General features: G+C 46.7%; 1 protein-coding gene across 1 annotated transcript in view; it reads right to left on the bottom strand.

Moving 5' to 3' along the window:
* The window catches only part of LOC112246538 (E3 ubiquitin-protein ligase KCMF1), a 23073-nt gene extending 1409 nt beyond the window's left edge, over window positions 1-21664 (bottom strand). The window contains exons 1-6 of the mRNA XM_042320240.1: window positions 21526-21664; window positions 18999-19166; window positions 18225-18364; window positions 7998-8099; window positions 6405-6585; window positions 173-261 (exon numbers count right to left, since the gene is read on the bottom strand). Coding sequence (XP_042176174.1) covers window positions 173-261; window positions 6405-6585; window positions 7998-8099; window positions 18225-18364; window positions 18999-19166; window positions 21526-21541 — 696 coding nt within the window. The 5' untranslated portion in view covers window positions 21542-21664. The remainder of the gene's footprint in view (window positions 1-172; window positions 262-6404; window positions 6586-7997; window positions 8100-18224; window positions 18365-18998; window positions 19167-21525) is intronic.
* Between the last annotated feature and the right edge of the window lie 1077 nt (window positions 21665-22741).

Raw genomic sequence — 22741 nt, forward strand, 5'->3', positions numbered from 1 at the left:
AAGTGATGAACAAGAAGTCGTAGAAGACAATGAAGAGTTAAAGTGCTTCACTTAAGGGCATAAATGGCAGAAGAAATGCATCAGATTCTAGGCTACTGATAACAACAACCGGAGGGCTCTGGGATTCGAACTGTCGACCCTCTGGTTGCTGACCCTCCTATGGACTACAAACCTGGAGCTGCTGTAGCTGGGAGGCTGAAGGACCTGAACTCAGCTGGCTGCCCGCCGACCTACGCACCCCTGACAACTGGGACAGCAGCTCTGCGAGGCGTGGGGAGGAAGAAGGGGTTAAATAAAAATGTAATTTCTGTCTGTCCATGTGGCAGTCTATCTGGGCCGGTGCCATTAGAAAACAGCAGTGGTAGGCATTGAACCAAACGGATTAAAATCAGGATTAAAAACAGGATTAGGATAACTAAGGAATGTGTCATGGCAACACCGACACGAACACTGTCTTTACTGATAGACTGGTCTATCAGGGCCTTGGGGGAGTGGGTGTTACTGTCTAGACTGGTCTATTGGGGGCGGGGTGGTTACTGTCTAGACTGGTCTATCAGGGCCTTGGGGGAGGGGGTGTTACTGTCTAGACTGGTCTATCAGGGCCTTGGGGGAGGGGGTGTTACTGTCTAGACTGGTCTATCAGGGCCTTGGGTGGGGGAGGGGTGTTACTGTCTAGACTGGTCTATTAGGGCCTTGGGGGGGGTTACTGTCTAGACTGGTCTATCAGGGCCTTGGGGGGGTGTTACTGTCTAGACTGGTCTATCAGGGCCTTGGGTGGGGGAGGGGGTGTTACTGTCTAGACTGGTCTATCAGGGCCTTGGGGGAGGGGGTGTTACTGTCTAGACTGGTCTATTGGGGCCTGGGGTGGGGCGGGGGTGTTATTGTCTAGACTGGTCTATCGGGGGTGTTACTGTCTAGACTGGTCTATTAGGGCCTTGGCTGGGGGGTGTTACTGTCTAGACAGGTCTATTGGGGGGGTACTTTCTAGACTGGTCTATTGGGGGAGGGGTTACTGTCTAGACTGGTCTATTGGGGCCTTGGGTGGGGGATGGGGGTTACTGTCTAGACTGGTTTGGTGGGGGGGGTACTGTCTAGACTGGTCTATTGGGGGTGGGGGGGTTACTGTCTAGACTGGTCTATTAGGGCCTTGGGTGGGGGGTGTTACTGTCTAGACTGGTCTATTGGGGGATTACTGTCTAGACTGGTCTATTGGGGCCTTGGGTGGGGGTTACTGTCTAGACTGGTCTATTGGGGCCTTGGGTGGGGGTGGGGGGTTACTGTCTAGACTGGTCTATTGGGGCCTTGGGTGGGGAGGGGGGGGGTACTGTCTAGACTGGTCTATTGGGCCTTGGGGGGGTACTGTCTAGACTGGTCTATTGGGGGGTTAATGTCTAGACTGGTCTATTGGGGGTTAATGTCTAGACTGTTCTATTGGGGGTTAATGTCTAGACTGTTCTATTGGTGGGGTTAATGTCTAGACTGTTCTATTGGGGGTTAATGTCTAGACTGTTCTATTGGGGGGGTTAATGTCTAGACTGGTCTATTAGGGCCAAAGAATGGAAACACGTTTGAGTAAATGAGGGATACAAAGTGTATTGAAAGCAGGTGCTTCCACACAGGTGTGGTTCCTGAGGTAATTAAGCAATCTATAGAATAGAATCATCTATAGAATAGCTTCCAAACATACCCTCGTAAAACTGACTATCCTACCGATCCTCGACTTCGGCGGCTTCATCTACAAAATAGCTTCCAACACTCTACTGCAAACTGGAGGCAGTTTATCAGAGTGCCATCCGTTTTGTTACCAAAGCACCTTATACCACCCACCAATGCGATTTGTATGCTCTAGACGGCTGGCCCTCGCTACATATTTGTCGCCAGACCCACTGGCTCCAGGTCATCTACAAGTCTGCCCCGCCTTATCTCAGCTCACTGGTCACGATAACACCCACAGCACGCGCTCCAGCACGTGCTCCAGCAGGTATATTTCACTGGTCATCCCTAAAGCCAACACCTCCTTTGGCTGCCTTTCCTTCCAGTTCTCTGCTGCCAGTGACTGGAACGAATTGCAAAAACAAATTGCTGAAGCTGGAGACTTACATTTCCCTCACTAACTTTAAACATCAGCTATCTGAGCAGCTAACCGATCGCTGCAGCTGTACATAGTCCATCTGTATATAGCCCATCCAATCTACCTACCTCATCCCCATATTGTTTTTATTTACTGTACGCTTGTTTATGTGTAACTCTGTGTTGTTGTTTCTGTCGCACTGCTTTGCTTTATCTTGGCCAGGTCGCAGTTGTAAATGAGAACTTGTTCCCAACTAGCTTACCTGGTTAAATAAAGGTGATGATTTTTTAAAATCATACTTAGGGTCATGTATAACAATTCTGGGCAGGACATTATTTAGCCTACCATGGCTATACCCCCCCCCCATAGGATGAAAATTCCCCCATCTACAGAGCAGGAGTGGTCACTGAATGGTTTGGTGAGCATAAACTATATAACCCATATGCCCTGGGCCATCTCAGTCACCAGAGCTCAACCAAATGGAACACTTATGGGAGATTCTGGAGTTGGCCCTTGAGACAGCATTTTTTTCCACCACCATCAACAAAAAAACACCAAATGATGGAATTTCTCATGGAAGAAGATAAGAGTTCCAGACACTGGTATGGTGCATTGAAACTGTTCTGGCTCATGGTGGCCCAATGCCCTAAAAACATGTTGGTGTTTCCTTTATTCTGGCAGTTACACACTTTTTGTGTGTGTGTGTGTGTGTGTGTGTGTGTGTGTAATGAACAGCTAAATAAAGACTGGACGGTCGGGCATTCGAGCGGTTGCGTCCATTTCTACTGTAACATGGACTCTACAAAGTGATGAAATGTAGCCCTGTTGTGGTGACCGTATTACCGCCAAACCGGCAGTCATGAGTCATGAAGGCAGTCAAATTCCACTTGACCATTTAGTCGCGGCAATCAAGCTTCGCCAAGCTCTGATGCTGCTCCTGGTCATTAGTAGCCTACCAAACTTGCTAACTGCCTGGTACTCAGCACTCTATTTTCCCTCTAATCACTCTGACATCAATGCAAAATGTATTTTTATATTAACTTGGCAAGTCAGTTTAGAACAAATTCTTATTTACAATGACGGTCTACCCCGGTCAAACCCTAACGACGCTGGGCCAATTGTGCGCCGACCTATGGGACTCCCAATTACGGCTGGTGGTGATGCAGCCTGGAATCTAACCGGATTCTGTAGTGACGCCTCCAGCACTGAGATGCAGTGCCTTAAGACCGCTGGCCCCTCGGGAGCCCAAATATCTAATCAAACACTTCACGAGAGCAACATTTCTATAGCCTATGCAATTGCGTGAGGAAACAGAGTGATGGCCTCTTAAAAAGAGGAGGTTCCCATCAGCTTTCTGTAGGCTAACTTTAATATATATTTCTCAACTTTCCTAATATTAAGCACATTGCTTAGATTTACAACAGGAGTATAACCTAGCTGGCTGACATGAAAATAAATCATAGGAAAAGTGTTCTCCATTTCCTATTTAAGTGCATAGATATGCATTTCCTCTGCCCCTCTTTCGATACAGGTGCATGATAATGGTCCATTCGAAATTAACTAAATGTCACGTTATTTAGTATATGTAAAGACAAGATTAAATCAAGAACAGTGTGATGAGTGACAATATTAGCCCATCACTAGTGAATGATCCCCAATTTAAGGCAAGAAACTGACTTTTTTTGGCAACTTTTTCTAATCATAGTATCACAACTCACAACCCCTGGCCCATAGGCCTATATGTTTTAATAAGGTTAGTATCACACCTCATGTAGCCTAGCCCATAGGCCTATATGTTTTAATAAGGTTTATCACAACTAAAGTGGCCAAATAACTTCTTAATTTAAGCACATTAATTAATCTGCTTTACAAGGGGTGTAACTGATATCATACATAAGCAGTGCGTGACTTTCAAAAAACATTTTACCTTTATTTAACCAGGCAAGTCAGTTTAAAGAACAAATTCTTATTTTCAATGAAGACCTAGGAACAGTGGGTTAACTGCCTGTCCAGGGGCAGAACAACAGATTTGTACCTTGTCAGCTCGGGGATTTGATATTGCAACATTTTGGTTACTAGTCCAACGCGCTAAACACTTGGCTACGCTGCCGCCCCAAAGCCATTTGACATAGCCACATCAGGACATAACATAACGACAACTCAGAGTATGCTATTCTTTTATTCTGAAAGACTATATTTTCTTCAAATCACGCTTCTTTAGACCTGTCTAAAATAAATAATGGATTTATTAGACTTTTTAAAATGGCATGTAGAATGTGTGGAAGCCAGGAGATGCTAAATGTGTTTGTTGAATAACAGTCAATTACCATGAGACAGACAGTTATTTGCTTTACAAGAACTGTGACCGCCAAAGCCCTAACTGCATGCCATCCCAAATCATGTCCAATCAATTGAATTTACCACAGGTGGAGAAACATCTCAAGGATGATCAATGGAAACAGGATGCACTGGAGCTCAATTTCAAGTTTCATAGCAAAGCGTCTGAATACTGATCTAAATAATGTATTTCAGTTTATTTTTAATAAATGGTATTGTGATGTCATTGTGGGGTATTGTGATGTCATTGTGGGGTATTGTGATGTCATTGTGGGGTATTGTGATGTCATTGTGGGGTATTGTGATGTCATTGTGGGGTATTGTGATGTCATTGTGGGGTATTGTGATGTCATTGTGGGGTATTGTGATGTCATTATGGGTTGTTGTGATGTCATTGTGGGGTATTGTGATGTCATTGTGGGGTATTGTGATGTCATTGTGGGGTATTGTGATGTCATTATGGGTTGTTGTGATGTCATTGTGGGGTATTGTGATGTCATTGTGGGTTGTTGTGATGTCATTGTGGGGTATTGTGATGTCATTGTGGGGTATTGTGATGTCATTGTGGGGTATTGTGATGTCATTGTGGGGTATTGTGTGTAGAATGAAAACATTTCCTTTAATCCATTTTAGAATGAGGCTGTAACATAAAATGTGGACAAAGTCAACGAGTCTGAATACTTTCCGAATGTACTGTACATTTTAAAGTAGTTATCAGTAGAGAAAGGGGGGAAGTCACAGCCATTTTCAAGTCTTGCCGTAGATTTAAGCCAAAACATTTTTTAAGTCAAAACTAACTAGGCCACTCAGGAACATTCAATGTCGTCTTGGTAAGCAGTGTGTTTTAGTGTCTGTTTGAAAAGTTTAGGATTTCGCCCGTTTTAATTTTTTTTAAATAATTGTTTAAAAAACTCCCTAGTCCTTCCCGATGAGCATACCCATAACATGATGCAGCCACCACCATTCTTGAAAATATGAAGAGTGGTACTCTGTGATGTGTTGTATTGGATTTGCCCCAAACATAATGCTTTGTATTCAGGACATAGTTTCTCTGTCAAAATACTTTGCAGTTTTACTTTAGTGCAAACAGGATGCATGTTTTGGAATATTTGTATTCTGTTCACACGGTCATTTAGGTTAGTATTGTGGAGTAACTACAATGTCGTTGATCCACCCTCAGTTTCCTCCTATCACAGCTATTAAACTCTGTTTTAAAGTCACCGTTGGCATCATGGTAATATGCCTGAGGGGTTTCCTTCCTCTCCGGCAACTGAGTTAAGAAGGACGCCTGTATCTTTGTAGTGACTGGGTGTATTGATACACCATGCAAAGTGTAATTAATAACTTCACTATGCTCAAAGGGATATTCAATGTTTGTTTTTTTTGCCCATCTATCAATAGGTGCCCTTCTCTGCGAAGCTCTGGTCTTTGTTTTTATTTATTTTACCTTTATTTATCCAGGCAAGTCAGTTAAGAACAAATTCTTATTTACAATGACGGCCTAGGAACAGTGGGTTAACTGCCTGTTCAGAATGACAGATTTGTACCTTGTCAGCTCGGGGTTTGAACTTGCAACCTTCCGGTTACTAGTCACCACTCTAACCATATGTTTGAAATTCACTACTTGACAGAGATCTTCCAAATAATTGTATGTGTGGGGTACAGAGATGAGGTAGTCATAAAAAAACAAAATCATGTAAATGACCAACACTTATGTTGCAATATGTTAAATTGTTAAGCAAATGTTTACTCCTGAACTAATTTAATTTACCATAACAAAGGAATTGAATACTTATTGACTCAAGACATTTCAGTTTTTCATTTGTAAAAAAAAAAAAATGTCTAAAATCATAATTCCACTTTGACAGTATGGTGTATTGTGGGTAGACCAGTGATTCAATCCATTTTAAAATCAGTCTGTAATGTAACAAAATGTGGGAAAAATGTCCAGGGGTATTAGGCTGTGTCATCTCCAAACCAGCCGTCCCCATCCTACCTCCTATAGGATCCATGGCCTCCCTGTTGTAGTTGGAGCTCTGTGTAGAGGTCTGTGTGGTAGAGCTCCCCCCGGAGGTTGACGAGGTGAAGTGCATGTTGGATCGACGGGCCCTCGGCCCCCCCAGACCCCGACCCGGGTGGATCATCCTACGCATGTGCCGCACCCCGCTCGACTCATCGTGGAGCAACACCGTCAAGGAACATCATGGACACGTCATGAATATACACAGAATAAAAACACATGTAAATAAAAAGATCCCAGAAATGTTACACACACAAAAAAAGATTATTTCTCTCAATATTGTGCCCAGATTTATTTACATCCCTGTTGGTGATCATTTCTCATTAGCCAAGATAATCCATCCATCGGACAGGTGTGGCATATCAAGAAGCTGATTACACAGGTGCACCTTGTGCTGGGGACAATTTAAAAAGGCCACTAAAATGTACAGTTGTGTCACACAACACAATGCAATTGGCATGCTGACTACAAGAATGTCCACCAGAGCTGTTGCCAGAGAATTGAATGTTCATTTCTCTACCATAAGCCGCCTCCAATATAGTTTTTTTTGTTGAGAATTTGACAGTAGGTCCAACATGCCTCACAACCACAGACCACGCGTATATTGCTGATGTCAACGTTGTAAACAGAGTGCCCCGTTGTGGCGATGCAGTTATAGTATGGGCAGGCATAAACTACGGACAACAAACAATTGCATTTTAATCCATGGCAACTTGAATGCACAGAGACGTGACGAGATAAGGCCCATGTTTTTTTTTATGTGTCCTTGAGCAACACATGCATATCTGTATTCCCAGTCAGGTGAAATCCATAGATTAGTGCCTAATGAATTTATTTCAATTGACTGATATCCTTGTGAAATTGTTGCATCTATATTTTTTGTTCAGTATAGACACATCTTCCCAATGACTAGAGTTCAGTTGTGGTTTGCTGATATCACTGGTCGCCATCCTCTCTGTCAGATTATATTTTTTTGAAGTGAAAGAGTGGGAGTCGGGACGCGAGAATCGACCAATTCTTAATGGCTAGCTAGCCCTATTGACTTACTGGTTGTGACTGGTTGTGATCTACACACATCAGTGGGTATTATAGGCAGGTAATCATGCCTAATGGCTAGCTAGCCCTATTGACTTACTATGGGGCTGTGATCTACACACATCAGGGGTATTATAGGCAGGTAATCATGCTTAATGGATAGCTAGCCCTATTGACTTACTATGGGGCTGTGATCTACACACATCAGTGGGTATTATAGGCAGGTAAACATGCCAAAATAAAACACCATGTATTTATTGACATAGATAGATAGAATATTAATATTGTAGTCAGATATGAGATGTGAAGAGGCAAAGTCCGTTTATTTTCCATTTTCGCCACCGATTTAGAGAAATATTACATTACATCGTATTTACGTATGTACTTGCGTCGAGGCATGCTTCCGAAAATATTTACAAGCGAAGTACGCATCCCAAGAAAGGCCTCCCTTTTTGCATACTTTGATTTGGACTCATTCATGCTCAAAGAACGGTAGTTTGCCTATTGGTGAAAGACCCTGAGGGTAAAGGATATCAAGTCTCTGGGTGCTCTGTGTTCAAGTGTGAGATGAGCAGCGAAGTCGTCCGTCACGTGATTAGGGTCTCCGCCAGGCAGCACAGCACATATGGGACAGATCTGGAGAGGGAGGGAGAGAGAGAACCAAGGGTTGGAACCAAAATTATTTTCCAATCGTTCGTTCTGTTCCACTGTTCTGAACAGCAAAATAAAAATGTTCTTAACCGAAAAGTAATGTTTATATAATTCCTTTTTTTTTTTTTTTTTTTTTTTTACATTTACCTCAACATTAAAGTGATCTATCAATAAGTGCAGATAGAGCAGCTTGCCGTGGACTGGGCCGTGGACTGGGCCGTGGACTGGGCCGTGGACTGGGCCGTGGACTGGGCCGTGGACTGGGCCTTGGACTGGGCCGTGGACTGGGCCGTGGACTGGGCCGTGGACTGGGCCGTGGACTGGGCCATGGACTGGGCAAACTGTTTACATGCGTTGGACAAGTGTAGGGTGAGTTGTCCTCCTCCTCCGGAGGAGCAGCTTCTATCAAGTTCGGGCTGCAGGTAGCCTAGTGGTTAGAGTGTAGAGGGGGCAGGTAGCCTAGTGGTTAGAGTGGAGAGGTGGCAGGTAGCCTAGTGGTTAGAGTGTAGAGGGGGCAGGTAGCCTAGTGGTTAGAGTGTAGAGGAGGCAGGTAGCCTAGTGGTTAGAGTGTAGAGGAGGCAGGTAGCCTAGTGGTTAGAGTGTAGAGGAGGTAGGTAGCCTAGTGGTTAGAGTGTAGAGGAGGCAGGTAGCCTAGTGGTTAGAGTGTAGAGGAGGCAGGGTAGCCTAGTGGTTAGAGTGTAGAGGAGGCAGGTAGCCTAGTGGTTAGAGTGTAGAGGAGGCAGGGTAGCCTAGTGGTTAGAGTGTAGAGGTGGCAGGTTGCCTAGTGATTAGAGTGTAGAGGAGGCAGGGTAGCCTAGTGGTTAGAGTGTAGAGGAGGCAGGGTAGCCTAGTGGTTAGAGTGTAGAGGAGGCAGGGTAGCCTAGTGATTAGAGTGTAGAGGAGGCAGGTAGCCTAGTGGTTAGAGTGTAGAGGTGGCAGGTAGCCTAGTGGTTAGAGTGTAGAGGAGGCAGGTTGCCTAGTGATTAGAGTGTAGAGGTGGCAGGTAGCCTAGTGGTTAGAGTGTAGAGGTGGCAGGGTAGCCTAGTGGTTAGAGTGTAGAGGTGGCAGGGTAGCCTAGTGGTTAGAGTGTAGAGGAGGCAGGTAGCCTAGTGGTTAGAGTGTAGAGGAGGCAGGTAGCCTAGTGATTAGAGTGTAGAGGAGGCAGGTTGCCTAGTGATTAGAGTGTAGAGGTGGCAGGTAGCCTAGTGGTTAGAGTGTAGAGGAGGCAGGGTAGCCTAGTGATTAGAGTGTAGAGGAGGCAGGTAGCCTAGTGGTTAGAGTGTAGAGGTGGCAGGTAGCCTAGTGGTTAGAGTGTAGAGGAGGCAGGTTGCCTAGTGATTAGAGTGTAGAGGTGGCAGGTAGCCTAGTGGTTAGAGTGTAGAGGAGGCAGGTAGCCTAGTGGTTAGAGTGTAAAGGAGGCAGGGTAGCCTAGTGATTAGAGTGTAGAGGAGGCAGGGTAGCCTAGTGGTTAGAGTGTAGAGGAGGCAGGGTAGCCTAGTGGTTAGAGTGTAGAGGAGGCAGGGTAGCCTAGTGGTTAGAGTGTAGAGGAGGCAGGGTAGCCTAGTGGTTAGAGTGTAGAGGAGGCAGGGTAGCCTAGTGGTTAGAGTGTAGAGGTGGCAGGTAGTCTAGTGGTTAGAGTGTGGAGGAGGCAGGTAGCCTAGTGGTTAGAGTGTAGAGGAGGCAGGTAGTCTAGTGGTTAGAGTGTAGAGGAGGCAGGTAGCCTAGTGGTTAGAGTGTAGAGGAGGCAGGTAGTCTAGTGGTTAGAGTGTAGAGGAGGCAGGTAGCCTAGTGGTTAGAGTGTAGAGGAGGCAGGTAGACTAGTGGTTAGAGTGTAGAGGAGGCAGGTAGCCTAGTGGTTAGAGTGGAGGGGAGGTAGGTAGCCTAGTGGTTAGAGTGTAGAGGAGGCAGGGTAGCCTAGTGGTTAGAGTGTAGAGGTGGTAGGTAGCCTAGTGGTTAGAGTGTAGAGGAGGCAGGTTGCCTAGTGGTTAGAGTGTAGAGGAGGCAGGTAGCCTAGTGGTTAGAGTGTAGAGGTGGCAGGGTAGCCTAGTGGTTAGAGTGTAGAGGAGGCAGGTAGCCTAGTAGTTAGAGTGTAGAGGAGGCAGGTAGCCTAGTGGTTAGAGTGTAGAGGTGGTAGGTAGCCTAGTGGTTAGAGTGTAGAGGAGGCAGGTAGCCTAGTGGTTAGAGTGTAGAGGAGGCAGGGTAGCCTAGTGGTTAGAGTGTAGAGGAGGCAGGTAGCCTAGTGGTTAGAGTGTAGAGGAGGCAGGTAGCCTAGTGGTTAGAGTGTAGAGGCAGGTAGCCTAGTGGTTAGAGTGTAGAGGTAGGTAGCCTAGTGGTTAGAGTGTAGAGGCAGGTAGCCTAGTGGTCAGAGCTTTGGGCCAGTAACAGAAAGGTACAAATCTGTCGTTCTACCCCTGAACAAGGCAGTTAACCCACTGTTCCCCTGAACAAGGCAGTTAACCCACTGTTCCCCGATAGGCCGTCATCTTAACTGACTTGCCTAGTTAAATAGAGGCCAAGGAGCACGTACCTGGGGTCAATTCAATTGATAAGCCTCTTAACCTTCCTTTTCGACAGTGCTAATTGGTCCTTAGCAATGTCCCTAGCAATGCAATGCATAATAGCATTTGTGATGTCTGTCTTTAAGATGTTTGCTTGTAGGGCATAAAAGCTGTCAGTGTCGACTGCTTTGGGCGAACCTATCACTGCCACTGTTTTCACCTCCATCACTCACTTAGTGGTTAATGGAGGCTACTCCATCACTCATTTCGTGGTTAATAGAGGCTACTCCATCACTCATTTCGTGGTTAATAGAGGCTACTCCATCACTCATTTAGTGGTTAATAGAGGCTACTCCATCACTCATTTAGTGGTTAATAGAGGCTACTCATCACTCATTTCACTCATTTTTCGTGGTTAATAGAGGCTCTCCATCACTCATTTAGTGGTTAATAGAGGCTACTCCATCACTCATTTCGTGGTTAAGAGGCTCTCCATCACTCATTTAGTGGTTAATAGAGGCTACTCCATCACTCATTTAGTGGTTAATAGAGGCTCTCCATCACTCATTTAGTGGTTAATAGAGGCTACTCCATCACTCATTTAGTGGTTAATAGAGGCTACTCCATCACTCATTTAGTGGATAATAGAGGCTACTCCATCACTCATTTCGTGGTTAATAGAGGCTACTCCATCACTCATTTAGTGGTTAATAGAGGCTACTCCATCACTCATTTAGTGGATAATAGAGGCTACTCCATCACTCATTTCGTGGTTAATAGAGGCTACTCCATCACTCATTTCGTGGTTAATAGAGGCTCTCCATCACTCGAGTTGCTAAGTGGTGTTTAGTGGGTGTGTACCTCTCCACATGCATTGTGTCACTTCTCTGCACGTTCCTGTTGCGTCACAGAGGTGAAATGGCTGTACCGAATTATTCTATATCGACATTATCAAAAATAAATCTAAACTTTTTTTTATCGTTATTGGAGGGAAGTAATTACCTCTAATTATTGATATTGATTTATCGCTCAGCCCTAATGGACATTACAATTTATTGCCCACAACTGCAGTCCTCATGCCTCCTTGCAGCATTCCTAAGGTACATTCACGAAGATGAGCAGGGACCCTGGGCATCTTTTTGTGTAGGTTTTTTTCAGTCTGTAGAAAGGCCTCTTTAGTGTCCTAAATTTTCATAACTGTGACCTTAATTGCCTACCGTCTGTAAGCTGTTAGTGTCTTAACGACCGTTCCACAGGTGCATGTTCATTAATTGTTTATGGTTCATTGAACAAGCATGGGAACCAGTGTTTAAACCCTTTACAATGAAGATCTGTGAAGTTATTTGGATTTTTCCGAATTATCTTTGAAAGACGGAGTCCTGAAAAAGGGGCGTTTCTTTTTTTTTGCTGCGTTTATGTATATTTGCTAGTGCTCAACAACAACAAGATCTTGGTCGACCAGTCGACTAATTGGGGTCAGCCCTATCGTGCACACCCAGACAAGGTTTATCAGCCGACAGGCAGGCACTGGAATAAGTTTGAGTGACAAGTGTCTATGCAAAGCCCTCACTCTTGTGTTTTTTGGTTGAAAAAGAAAAATATATATTTATTTTTTTATTAACCGGTTCACATGCATTTAAAACAGTTCTGTTCTAGATCACTTTCCTTAACGGGTTTGATTTTGTTCCTCAAATATTTACTCTTTTGGTTCTGTTCCACGAACCGGGTTCCAACCCCTGGTAGAGAACACACGGCCATCTGAACACGCTCCACATCAAATGGACCGGGTTCTAACCCCTGGTAGAGAACACACGGCCATCTGAACACGCTCCACATCAAATGGACCGGGTTCTAACCCCTGGTAGAGAAGACACGGCCATCTGAACACGCTCCACATCAAATGGACCGGGTTCTAACCCCTGGTAGAGAACACACGGCCATCTGAACACGCTCCACATCAAATGGACCGGGTTCTAACCCCTGGTAGAGAACACACGGCCATCTGAACACGCTCCACATCAAATGGACCGGGTTCTAACCCCTGGTAGAGAACACACGGCAATCTGAACACGCTCCACATCAAATGGACCGGGTTCTAACCCCTGGTAGAGAACACACGGCCATCTGAACACGCTCCACATCAAATGGACCGGGTTCTAACCCTGGTAGAGAACACACGGCCATCTGAACACGCTCCACATCAAATGGACCGGGTTCTAACCCCTGGTAGAGAACACACGGCCATCTGAACACGCTCCACATCAAATGGACCGGGTTCTAACCCCTGGTAGAGAACACACGGCCATCTGAACACGCTCCACATCAAATGGACCGGGTTCTAACCCCTGGTAGAGAACACACGGCCATCTGAACACGCTCCACATCAAATGGACCGGGTTCTAACCCCTGGTAGAGAACACACGGCCATCTGAACACGCTCCACATCAAATGGACCGGGTTCTAACCCCTGGTAGAGAACACACGGCCATCTGAACACGCTCCACATCAAATGGACCGGGTTCTAACCCCTGGTAGAGAACACACGGCCATCTGAACACGCTCCACATCAAATGGACCGGGTTCTAACCCCTGGTAGAGAACACACAGCCATCTGAACACACTCCACATCAAATGAACTGGTTCCAACCCCTGGAGAGAACACACAGCCATCTGAACACACTCCACATCAAATGAACCGGGTTCTAACCCCTGGTAGAGAACACACGGCCATCTGAACACACAGCCATCTGAACACGCTCCACATCAAATGAACTGGGTTCCAACCCCTGGAGAGAACACACAGCCATCTGAACACACTCCACATCAAATGAACCGGGTTCTAACCCCTGGTAGAGAACACACGGCCATCTGAACACACAGCCATCTGAACACGCTCCACATCAAATGAACCGGGTTCCAACCCCTGGAGAGAACACACAGCCATCTGAACACACTCCATATCAAATGAACCGGGTTCTAACCCCTGGTAGAGAACACACGGCCATCTGAACACACGGCCATCTGAACACACGGCCATCTGAACACACGGTCTGAACACACGGCCATCTGAACACACGGCCATCTGAACACACGGCCATCTGAACACACGGCCATCTGAACACACGGCCATCTGAACACACGGCCATCTGAACACTCTGAACACACGGCCATCTGAACACACGGCCATCTGAACACACGGCCATCTGAACACACGGCCATCTGAACACACGGCCATCTGAACACACGCCATCTGAACACACGGCCATCTGAACACACGGCCATCTGAACACACGGCCATCTGAACACACGGCCATCTGAACACACGGCCATCTGAACACACGGCCATCTGAACACACGCCATCTGAACACACAGCCATCTGAACACACAGCCATCTGAACACACAGCCATCTGAACACACAGCCATCTGAACACACAGCCATCTGAACACACAGCCATCTGAACACACAGCCATCTGAACACACAGCCATCTGAACACACAGCCATCTGAACACACAGCCATCTGAACACACAGCCATCTGAACACACGGCCATCTGAACACACGGCCATCTGAACACACGGCCATCTGAACACACGGCCATCTGAACACACGGCCATCTGAACACACGGCCATCTGAACACATCTGAACACATCTGAACACACGGCCATCTGAACACACGGCATCTGAACACACGGCCATCTGAACACACGGCCATCTGAACACACGGCCATCTGAACACACGGCCATCTGAACACACGGCCATCTGAACACACGGCCATCTGAACACACGGCCATCTGAACACACGGCCATCTGAACACACAGCCATCTGAACACACGGCCATCTGAACACACAGCCATCTGAACACACAGCCATCTGAACACACAGCCATCTGAACACACAGCCATCTGAACACACAGCCATCTGAACACACAGCCATCTGAACACACAGCCATCTGAACACATCAGAACACATCTGAACACACAGCCATCTGAACACACAGCCATCTGAACACACAGCCATCTGAACACACAGCCATCTGAACACACAGCCATCTGAACACACAGCCATCTGAACACACTCCACATCAAATGAACCGGGTTCCAACACCTGGAGAGAACACACAGCCATCTGAACACACAGCCATCTGAACACACAGCCATCTGAACACACAGCCATCTGAACACACAGCCATCTGAACACACAGCCATCTGAACACACAGCCATCTGAACACACAGCCATCTGAACACACAGCCATCTGAACACACGGCCATCTGAACACACGGCCATCTGAACACACAGCCATCTGAACACACAGCCATCTGAACACACGCCATCTGAACACACGCCATCTGAACACACAGCCATCTGAACACACAGCCATCTGAACACACGGCCATCTGAACACACAGCCATCTGAACACACAGCCATCTGAACACACAGCCATCTGAACACACAGCCATCTGAACACACAGCCATCTGAACACACAGCCATCTGAACACACAGCCATCTGAACACACAGCCATCTGAACACACTCCACATCAAATGAACCGGGTTCCAACACCTGGAGAGAACACACAGCCATCTGAACACACAGCCATCTGAACACACGGCCATCTGAACACACGCCATCTGAACACACAGCCATCTGAACACACAGCCATCTGAACACACGGCCATCTGAACACACGGCCATCTGAACACACGGCCATCTGAACACACAGCCATCTGAACACACGGCCATCTGAACACACAGCCATCTGAACACACAGCCATCTGAACACACAGCCATCTGAACACACAGCCATCTGAACACACAGCCATCTGAACACACAGCCATCTGAACACACAGCCATCTGAACACACGGCCATCTGAACACACAGCCATCTGAACACACAGCCATCTGAACACACAGCCATCTGAACACACAGCCATCTGAACACACAGCCATCTGAACACACAGCCATCTGAACACACAGCCATCTGAACACACTCCACATCAAATGAACCGGGTTCCAACACCTGGAGAGAACACACAGCCATCTGAACACACAGCCATCTGAACACACAGCCATCTGAACACACAGCCATCTGAACACACAGCCATCTGAACACACAGCCATCTGAACACACAGCCATCTGAACACACAGCCATCTGAACACACGGCCATCTGAACACACGGCCATCTGAACACACAGCCATCTGAACACACGGCCATCTGAACACACGGCCATCTGAACACACAGCCATCTGAACACACAGCCATCTGAACACACGGCCATCTGAACACACAGCCATCTGAACACACAGCCATCTGAACACACAGCCATCTGAACACACAGCCATCTGAACACACAGCCATCTGAACACACAGCCATCTGAACACACAGCCATCTGAACACACAGCCATCTGAACACACTCCACATCAAATGAACCGGGTTCCAACACCTGGAGAGAACACACAGCCATCTGAACACACAGCCATCTGAACACACGGCCATCTGAACACACGCCATCTGAACACACGGCCATCTGAACACACGGCCATCTGAACACACGGCCATCTGAACACACGGCCATCTGAACACACGGCCATCTGAACACACGGCCATCTGAACACACACGGCCATCTGAACACACGGCCATCTGAACACACGGCCATCTGAACACACGGCCATCTGAACACACGCCATCTGAACACACGCCATCTGAACACACGGCCATCTGAACACACAGCCATCTGAACACACAGCCATCTGAACACACGGCCATCTGAACACACGGCCATCTGAACACACGCCATCTGAACACACGGCCATCTGAACACACGGCCATCTGAACACACGGCCATCTGAACACACGGCCATCTGAACACACGGCCATCTGAACACACGGCCATCTGAACACACGGCCATCTGAACACACGGCCATCTGAACACACGGCCATCTGAACACACAGCCATCTGAACACACAGCCATCTGAACACACAGCCATCTGAACACACAGCCATCTGAACACACAGCCATCTGAACACACAGCCATCTGAACACACAGCCATCTGAACACACAGCCATCTGAACACACAGCCATCTGAACACACAGCCATCTGAACACACAGCCATCTGAACACACAGCCATCTGAACACACAGCCATCTGAACACACAGCCATCTGAACACACAGCCATCTGAACACACAGCCATCTGAACACACGGCCATCTGAACACACGGCCATCTGAACACACGGCCATCTGAACACACGGCCATCTGAACACACGGCCATCTGAACACACGGCCATCTGAACACACGGCCACTGAACACACGGCCATCTGAACACACGGCCATCTGAACACACGGCCATCTGAACACACGGCCATCTGAACACACGGCCATCTGAACACACGGCCATCTGAACACACGGCCATCTGAACACACGGCCATCTGAACACACAGCCATCTGAACACACAGCCATCTGAACACACAGCCATCTGAACACACAGCCATCTGAACACACAGCCATCTGAACACACAGCCATCTGAACACACAGCCATCTGAACACACAGCCATCTGAACACACAGCCATCTGAACACACAGCCATCTGAACACACAGCCATCTGAACACACAGCCATCTGAACACACAGCCATCTGAACACACTCCACATCACATGAATTTGAAAACACTTTTCCAGACAGACTTTTTTTTAGGTGTTGTTTTGTTTTCCTGAACATGGCCTTGATCTCTTTGTGGATATTTTTGCACCTGCCCTCCCGCCTGGAAATAATCTACAGAAAACACTGATGTCTCTTTTCCACTGTAGGGATTTACCTCAGTGATTGACCTAAAGACTCAGACTTTTCATGGCTAAGACCAGGGCCCCAATAAAGGTTGGGTGGATGTGGATGTCCGTTGGGTGGTAGACTATTCTTGATACACACAGGGAAACTGTTGAGCGTCAAAAACCCAGCAGCGTTGCAGTTCTTGACACAAACCGGTGCGCCTGGCACCTACTGCCATAATCAAATGTATTGATAAAGCCCATTTTACATCAGCTGATGTCTCAAAGTGCTGTACAGAAACCCAGACAAAAACCTCCAAACAGCAAGCAATGCAGGTGTAGAAGCACGGTGGCTAGGAAAAACTCCCTAGAAAGGCAGGAACCTAGGAAGAAACCTAGAGAGGAACCAGGCTATGTGGGGTGGCCAGTCCTCTTCCGGCTGTGACGGGAGGAGATTACAACCGTACATGGCCAAGATGTTCAAATGTTCATAGATGACCAACAGGAGATTATAACAGAACATGGCCAAGATGTTCAAGTGTTCTTAGATGACCAGCATGGTCAAATAATAATAATCATATTTGTCGTTCAAAGGCATTTTAATATATTGTCTCACCCATTCACCTGATGAATGGCACACCTACACAATCCATATCTCAATTATCTCCAGGCTTAAAAATCCTTCTTTAACCCGTCTCATCCCCCTTCATCTACAATGATTGAAGTGGATTTAACAAGTGACATCAATAAGGGATCATAGCTTTAAACTGGTCAGGGAAAGAGTCAGTGTTCCTAATGTTTTGTCCACTCAGTGTATACTCACCACCTCTGAGGAGGTCTCTGTGTGCTCTGCAGTCACATGCTCCTGTAGAGAAGTCTCTGTGTAGCCCATCCTGCCACAGTAGGGACAGGTGAAAGCCTGGGGCTGCTCCACCGAGAAGGACTCTCCCCCATAATACAGGTCTGGAAGAAAAGAGGACCGGGATGTGGTTAGACAGGACGGAAACAGCAGAGGTTAGGGAGCAGGAGACAGGATGGAACAGCAGAGGTTAGGGAGGAGGAGACAGGACGAAAACAGCAGAGGTTAGGGAGTAGGAGACAGGGTTAGACAGGATGGAAACAGCAGAGGTTAGGGAGGAGGAGACAGTATGGAACAGCAGAGGATAGGGAGGAGGAGACAGGATGGAACAGCAGAGCTTAGGAAGTAGGAGACAGTATGGAACAGCAGAGTTTAGGGAGGAGGAGAGAGTATGGAACAGCAGAGCTTTAGGGAGTAGGAGACAGGATGGAACAACAGAAGATAGGGAGTAGGAGACAGAATGGAACAGCAGACCAAATACTTATTTTCCACCATCATTTGCAAATAAATTCATTAAAAATCCTACAATGTGATTTTCTGGATTTTTTTCCCTCATTTTGTCTGTCATAGTTGAAGTGTACCTATGATGAAAATTACAGGCCTCTCTCATCTTTGTAAGTGGGAGAACTTGCACAATTGGTGGCTGACTAAATACTTTTTTGCCCCACTGTAGTTGTGTGTCTGTGGTTTATATGCAAGTGTGTGTGTGTGTGTGTGTGCGTGCGTGCGTGTACTCACCGTAGTCGACCCTGGTTAGTATACACTGCATGGCGTGCTCTGCCGTGTGTCTGGTGGTCGTGGCTCCGCCCTCGTAGCACGAGGCACACAGGTCGTAGTCGTAGCAAATTAAACACTTGTACCGCTGCCCCCGAAAGTTACCTTTCAAACATGCGTCGCAGCTCACACCTGGGGAAGGACACAACATTAACAGGACCGAGTCAAACCCAACACCACCACACAGGACCGAGTCAAACCCAACACCCCCACACAGGACCGAGTCAAACCCAACACCACCACACAGGACCGAGTCAAACCCAACACCACCACACAGGGTATTGGTCAAACCCAACACCACACACAGGGTATTGGTCAAACCCAACACCCCCACACAGGACCGAGTCAAACCCAACACCCCCACACAGGACCGAGTCAAACCCAACACCACCACACAGGACCGAGTCAAACCCAACACCACCACACAGGACCGTCAAACCCAACACCACCACTCAAACCCAACACCCCCACACAGGACCGAGTCAAACCCAACACCCCCACACAGGGTATTGGTCAAACCCAACACCACCACACAGGGTATTGGTCAAACCCAACACCACCACACAGGGTATTGGTCAAACCCAACACCACCACACAGGACCGAGTCAAACCCAACACCACCACACAGGACCGAGTCAAACCCAACACCACCACACAGGGTATTGGTCAAACCCAACACCACACACATGGCAGTCAGGGTATAAAACACACAGACAGTATTGGTCAAACCCCCAACACCACCACACATGACAGTCAGGGTATAAAACACACAGACAGTATTGGTCAAACCCAACACCACACACATGGCAGTCAGGGTATAAAACACACAGACAGTATTGGTCAAACCCCCCAACACCACCACACATGACAGTCAGGGTATAAAACACACAGACAGTATTGGTCAAACCCCACAACACACACACACACAGCAAGCCTACATGTTGCATAATGTATCCATCATGACATAGAACCAACATATTGACATAACACACTTAACCTAACCTACTGCACAGACACAGAACAGTTTCCCATTTCCGGGGTCCACATGGTTAATGAAAAGCCAACATTGCTACAATGCCAGTGCAGGACTTGACGTCCGTCGTTATGAAATACCAGTGTGACTACTATATCCAGCTAGCTATGTGAACTTACAACTTTAACAGCAGGCAATTGATTGACTACAACAGTCTTGCTATAAATAAAAAAACAGCCTGTTTCTGGTTCTCAGGGATACAGTATTTACAACCTAACTTGTCCAGGCGTCTTTTCTACGTCAGGTTAAAAAAAACATTCCAACATTCCCCAATAGCCTGGAAATCCAACGTTGAATTTGGATTTCACTGCTTGTTTCTAGACTAAAGCATGATCGGTATAAACAACCGTGAATTGTAAATCATTTAAAACAAAATAATGTACCCGTCAAAACAAGCAGGGTCCCGGACCCCCACAACAAAATATTGTACACCCTAGCATGGGAACTCTTGCGCCAGGTGATAAGACAATTGAACTGCACTACCAGCACTTTGAAACATTCTGTAAGTATACTTTTGTGGACATTGTTTATCTCATTCCTCCCTGCAATAAAAACAAAAGTAGTATGTTAAAATATATGTATATATGTATGATAATATGTATGTTAAAATATACTTTGATTGAACATTATGGCTTGTAAAGGTCGTGAGAGGAAATAAAACGTTCCTAATCCACTCTGTCAATAATGTCCACCGTTGAAGCCAACATTAGATCTCCAGGCTGTACCGATCTGTACCGAACTGTACCGATCTGTACCGAACTGTACCGAACTAGCAGAGGTCAGAACTGAGCCAGCAAAGGTTGTTCATTATCTGGGTTTTTATTTTAGAAACCAAGAAAATAATTGCGCTGGTATATATATATATATATATTTTTTTTTTAGTTGTTGTACATGCTAAAAGAAAATAGAGTAAACGAACTATACTGCTGAAAGCATGAATACAGGGGCCTCATCCATGACAGGACATTCACAACCTGTGAGTGTGAAGTTGGCAAGACACGAAAGGAAAGTGAAACAGAGGCAAGTTAACAAGGACACGTTTGTCAAAGTGTCGAAATACATTTCAAATTTGTCAAAAGTGTTTTTTTTTGTTTGTTGCCGCAGTACCTTTAACCTAATAAACAGTTAGCCAGCTAACTTATTAGCAAGTCCAACTCATGCTAACTTAGTTCTACGTGACTGTAGTTGTTTGGATAGTTATACAAACCAAATATGAGCTGCTTTCTTGGGCAGTGTCCTTGCGGGTAAATACAAGCATTTCATTATTGGAAAGCAAGTATTTCTTTATTAGTTAGCTACAGAAACTCGGGTAGGGGGCTTGATAAAAGTGGCCAAATGTTAAAGTGGTGCCGCCATCATATACAGTTCGAGAGAAAAACAACACCCTCCTATGTCACCAACCCGCAGCTACCGCAACCCGCTTCACCCCGGTCTCTTTATCCCGAGTTCCCTGCTTACCTTCATGACGGGACATCCTATTGGGACACTAACACAGGTCCATACACGGACTCACTTGAACCAGCAACCTAGCTGTCCCTGACCTCTTGATAACTCATATGAAGGATCCGGTCTCCGCTGCCACGTGTGTTGTGAGAAACAATAGTGGGAATCTGCGATTCGCTTTCCAAATAAAAGTCGCACATTGGAAACTGACGTCAACAGAATAAAACAGTGGAATCGTGCCGCAATTGGACTCGATATGTCTAAAACAAAATTTTGAATGTTATATATATATATTTTTACCTTTATTTAACTAGGCAAGTCAGTTAAGAACAAATTCTTATTTTCAATGACGGCCTAGGAACAGTGGGTTTAAATGCCTGTTCAGGGGCAGAACAACAGATTTGTACCTTGTCAGCTCGGGGGTTTGAACTTGCAATCTTCTGGTTACTAGTCCAACACCCTAACCACTAGTCTACCCTGCCACCTCTACACTCTAACCACTAGGCTACATGCCGCCCCTACACTCTAACCACTAGGCTACCTGCCTCCTCTACACTCTAACCACTAGGCTACCTGCCTCCTCTACACTCTAACCACTAGGCTACCCTGCCTCCTCTACACTCTAACCACTAGGCTACCCTGCCTCCTCTACACTCTAACCACTAGGCTACCCTGCCACCTCTACACTCTAACCACTAGGCTACCTGCCTCCTCTACACTCTAACCACTAGGCTACCTACCGCCTCTACACTCTAACCACTAGGCTACCCTGCCGCCTCTACACTCTAACCACTAGGCTACCTACCGCCTCTACACTCTAACCACTAGGCTACCCTACCACCTCTACACTCTAACCACTAGGCTACCTACCGCCTCTACACTCTAACCACTAGGTTACCTGCCGCCTCTACACTCTAACCACTAGGCTACCCTGCCACCTCTATACTCTAACCACTAGGCTACCCTGCCACCTCTATACTCTAACCACTAGGCTACCCTGCCACCTCTACACTCTAACCACTAGGCTACCCTGCCACCTCTATACTCTAACCACTAGGCTACCCTGCCTCCTCTACACTCTAACCACTAGGCTACCTGCCTCCTCTACACTCTAACCACTAGGCTACCCTGCCTCCTCTACACTCTAACCACTAGGCTACCTGCCTCCTCTACACTCTAACCACTAGGCTACCTGCCTCCTCTACACTCTAACCACTAGGCTACCTGCCTC

Source organism: Oncorhynchus tshawytscha, linkage group LG04, assembly GCF_018296145.1.
Source record: "Oncorhynchus tshawytscha isolate Ot180627B linkage group LG04, Otsh_v2.0, whole genome shotgun sequence".
Classification (NCBI taxonomy): domain Eukaryota; kingdom Metazoa; phylum Chordata; class Actinopteri; order Salmoniformes; family Salmonidae; genus Oncorhynchus; species Oncorhynchus tshawytscha.